This window comes from the organism of the source record quoted next, unplaced genomic scaffold (genome assembly GCF_019419815.1).
Source record: "Pyrus x bretschneideri cultivar Hongxiangsu unplaced genomic scaffold, Pyrus_bretschneideri_v1 Contig30, whole genome shotgun sequence".
Lineage (NCBI taxonomy): Eukaryota > Viridiplantae > Streptophyta > Magnoliopsida > Rosales > Rosaceae > Pyrus > Pyrus x bretschneideri.
Window position 1 is genome coordinate 700,975 of NW_025999613.1, and position 3,705 is coordinate 704,679.

A 3,705-nucleotide genomic window follows, 5' to 3' on the forward strand; every position below is an offset into this window, starting at 1 on the left:
GAGAGCTGCCTTAACTGGCAACCCTACACAAGTTTTCATCGTAATCGCTTACTAAAGCATCCATCTCATATTTTATATAAAAGGAATTTAACTTTGAAGTCAATTCTCAACCTACCACATGAGCATCATATAGGCTAGTTTGACCATGTAATAGAGTTTTGTTTTTGCCACAAACTTCCCTATTATAGGATGGTTTGACTAAATGTACGACTAGCCTTGTCCTCACAAGAAGGAAGTGACCAAGTACGTGTTTGTTTTTTCCAACTCAGCTTCAAAGTCCTGGTAGTATCTCAGAGACATTGTTTAAGGAATAGCAACCATATTGCTCCTTCAAGGAAGCTTCAGATTCTCATTTTCCATAGCCATCTGAGACCAGACTTCCTATATAAATACCATCGAAGAACCTGCATTCCTCATCTAAATCACACATCGATCTGGTTTTGGTTTGTGCTTTGCATAATAATCGTCGAAAGCGAAAACCGTTTAGCACAGTAAGACTACCTAAAACCCTAGAGATCTAGCTCCTCTACCCTCCATAGACTTTGATAGATTCCTCACTGCATTGCAAGGATTTTTTAGGCATTTAAAAAATGGGGTTTACTTTGAGCAACCAACAGCAACTGTTGTCTAAGATAGCAACAGGCAATGGCCACGGCGAAAACTCTCCATACTTTGATGGCTGGAAGGCTTATGACAGTGATCCTTTTCACCCCACCAAGAACCCTAATGGGGTTATCCAGATGGGTCTTGCAGAAAATGAAGTAAGATTTCCGGAATCCGAAAACTTTCTCAATTCTTTTTTATGTATGTTCGGTAGCTTTTGAAGAGCATAGAATTAACTCTAGGTTCTTCTTCTTTGTGCAGATGTGTTTTGATTTGATCCAAGAGTGGGTTCTGAACAATCCAGAAGCCTCCATTTGCACAGCAGCAGGAGTAAATGAATTCAAGGACATAGCCATCTTTCAGGATTATCATGGATTGCCAGAATTCAGAAATGTATGCATTGAATTCATTTTACATTATATTAGCAATATTTCATTAATATTTTGACTGCATATTGACTAAGTTGTTTTGGTGAAATAATCTACAGGCTGTTGCAAACTTTATGGGAAGAGGTGAGAGGAAATCGTGTCACATTTGACGCCGACCGGATTGTTATGAGCGGAGGAGCTACCGGAGCTCATGAGACGATCGCTTTTTGCTTGGCTGATCCTGGGGATGCATTTCTAGTGCCTGTTCCTTATTATCCAGGGTATGTTTGGATATTGTTTTATGGTTAGTTTGATCGGATTAAGAAAGAAAATGAGTAAATAGACCTTTAATTTAATATCAATTGTTGACCATCTAGAGCTTAGGTGGGTCAACAGATTGCCTTAGAACCATTCAATAATTTGACTAACTGGAAAAAAAATGCTTGGGAAAAAGGGAGGTCCATTTTCCTTCGGAAGGACAGTTTACAACCGTTCAACTTGGACCTTTTTTTTCGTCCAAAAAAAACTTTTGACATATTTATTCGTAAAGGCACCCATCCCTTTCTCGGTACTAGCCAATTGGTTTATTCTATGATTCAATTCTTACCTACACACCATGTGACATCTAGCCAATAACACGGAGGTGATGACACACATGAGAATTAAAATATATTTTCATGATAAAAAAATTCTAATGAAAACTGTTTAAGGCCTAAGGCATCAAGGTTTTAATTAAGGATATTGCTTTAAAGGATACGGAAATAATATTTACAACGAAATTTACAACAACAAAAAGTTGAGCTTATTCACAACAATTACATCTATTCTCCAGCATTTTGCTAAATTTTCTGCTATTTTATTGCAGTTTTGACCGAGATTTGGGGTGGCGAACGGGAGTGCAACTGATACCAGTCGCCTGTGACAGCTCCAACAATTTCAAAGTCACCAGAGCAGCTTTGGAAGCTGCCTATGAGAAAGCTCAGAAGGCAAACATCAGAGTAAAGGGCTTGCTCATTACCAACCCCTCAAATCCCTTGGGCACTGTCCTTGACAGAGACACCCTCAGAAGTCTAGTGACATTCATCAACGAAAAGAAAATCCACCTAGTGTGCGATGAAATCTACTGCTGCCACCGTGTTCAGCCAGCCAAGTTTCATAAGCATAGCCGAGATCATAGAGGAAGACATTGAATGCAACCGCAACCTTATTCACATTGTGTACAGTCTTTCTAAGGACATGGGGTTCCCTGGCTTCAGAGTTGGCATTGTATATTCCTACAATGATGATGTCGTTAATTGCGCGCGAAAGATGTCAAGTTTTGGATTGGTTTCGACACAAACTCAGCATCTGATTGCATCAATGTTGTCAGACAATGAATTTGTGGAGAGATTTATAGCACAAAGTGCTAAAAGGCTAAAAGCAAGGCACATGCGCTTCACAATGGAGCTTGCTCAAGTCGGCACAAGCTGCTTGAAGAGCAATGGCGGTCTTTTCGTATGGATGGACTTGCGTAGGCTGCTCAAGGAGCAGACGTTCGACGCTGAGATGGTGTTGTGGCACAAGATAATCCATGAAGTTAAGCTCAATGTGTCACCAGGTTCGTCGTTTCATTGCCCCGAGCCAGGTTGGTTCAGAGTTTGCTTTGCCAACATGGATGACAAGACCATGGAAATTGCTCTGTCACGAATCCGAAACTTTGTGGCTCAATTCAAGGAGCCAATTGCGCCGAGGAAGAACAACAGGTACTGGAAAAGCAACCTTAGGCTGAGCTTTCAGTCTCGGCGAATGGATGACATCATGATGTCTCCGTGCATGATGTCACCTCATTCACCGATACCTCAATCGCCTCTTGTTCGAGCCACTTAGAGAAGTGATTGATCTCTCAGTTAGAAATATTGATGCATTTTTTGGGAATTGTTAGTAGCACTCTTAAAAACTCATTTGACACTTCAAATTTCTTATAATAAGAAAGAAAAACACATTTGTGAGGAGTGTAAAATGAAATATTTGAAGTGCTAATAACAGTTCCCCATTTTTTACCTTAGTTTCTGAATTTTTATGATAGCAAGGTTCTTAATTAGATAAAATATCATTAATTTGTTCTTAATATTTTCTCGTGGAGTTTTGAGAGTGGTGGATACATTCTTTCATAGGATTTAAATTTTCATTTTACTCTGTTTAGTCCATTTTTCTTTTTTCAATTCAATGAAAAAAGTTTGTATCTGTTTGTAATAATTCCTCAAAAAGAGAATTGAATTAATTGATAATTGTTTTACATCAATATTTTTTGTGAAATCATTAATTTGATGAATCCTAATATTATGATCTTTACATCCCACATGATGATCTATAAATCAGATGAGAAGAACGTGGACTAAAAAAAGTGTGTTCATTTTTCATCATTTTTCTCAAGAAACATGAAATATTTTTTGAAAGATAAGAAACATGAAATTGTTGATTTGTTCGTTGTTCCCATGACTCATGAGGTGGGTGTCTCATCAGTGTCTCTTTTCTGTATCTAAACATTTACTCGTTAGTTTTCGCAAAAAAAAAAAAAAAAAAAAAAAAAAAAACACATTTACTTGTTTGCCATGGGCCCTTTCCCTCTAAAGTAAAAGAGACATTAAACTTGAACCAAACCCGGTCCAAAAGCCGATCCATTTACTTGTTTGCCATGGGCCAGCCCACCATATGGTCTATCACCCTTACGATCAAGTTATCAACTACTTTCGTT

At 38.3% G+C, this 3,705-nt stretch overlaps 1 protein-coding gene across 1 annotated transcript; it reads left to right on the forward strand.

Annotated features, from left to right (window-relative positions):
• Positions 1-379: 379 nt before the first annotated feature.
• LOC103935793 (1-aminocyclopropane-1-carboxylate synthase-like) lies at positions 380-3,252 on the forward strand. The gene is given in 6 exon segments (XM_009345598.3): positions 380-761; positions 865-996; positions 1,091-1,108; positions 1,110-1,252; positions 1,837-2,095; positions 2,097-3,252. Coding segments are annotated over 6 exon segments (1,464 nt in total). The 5' UTR covers positions 380-590; the 3' UTR covers positions 2,838-3,252.
• Positions 3,253-3,705: the final 453 nt, after the last annotated feature.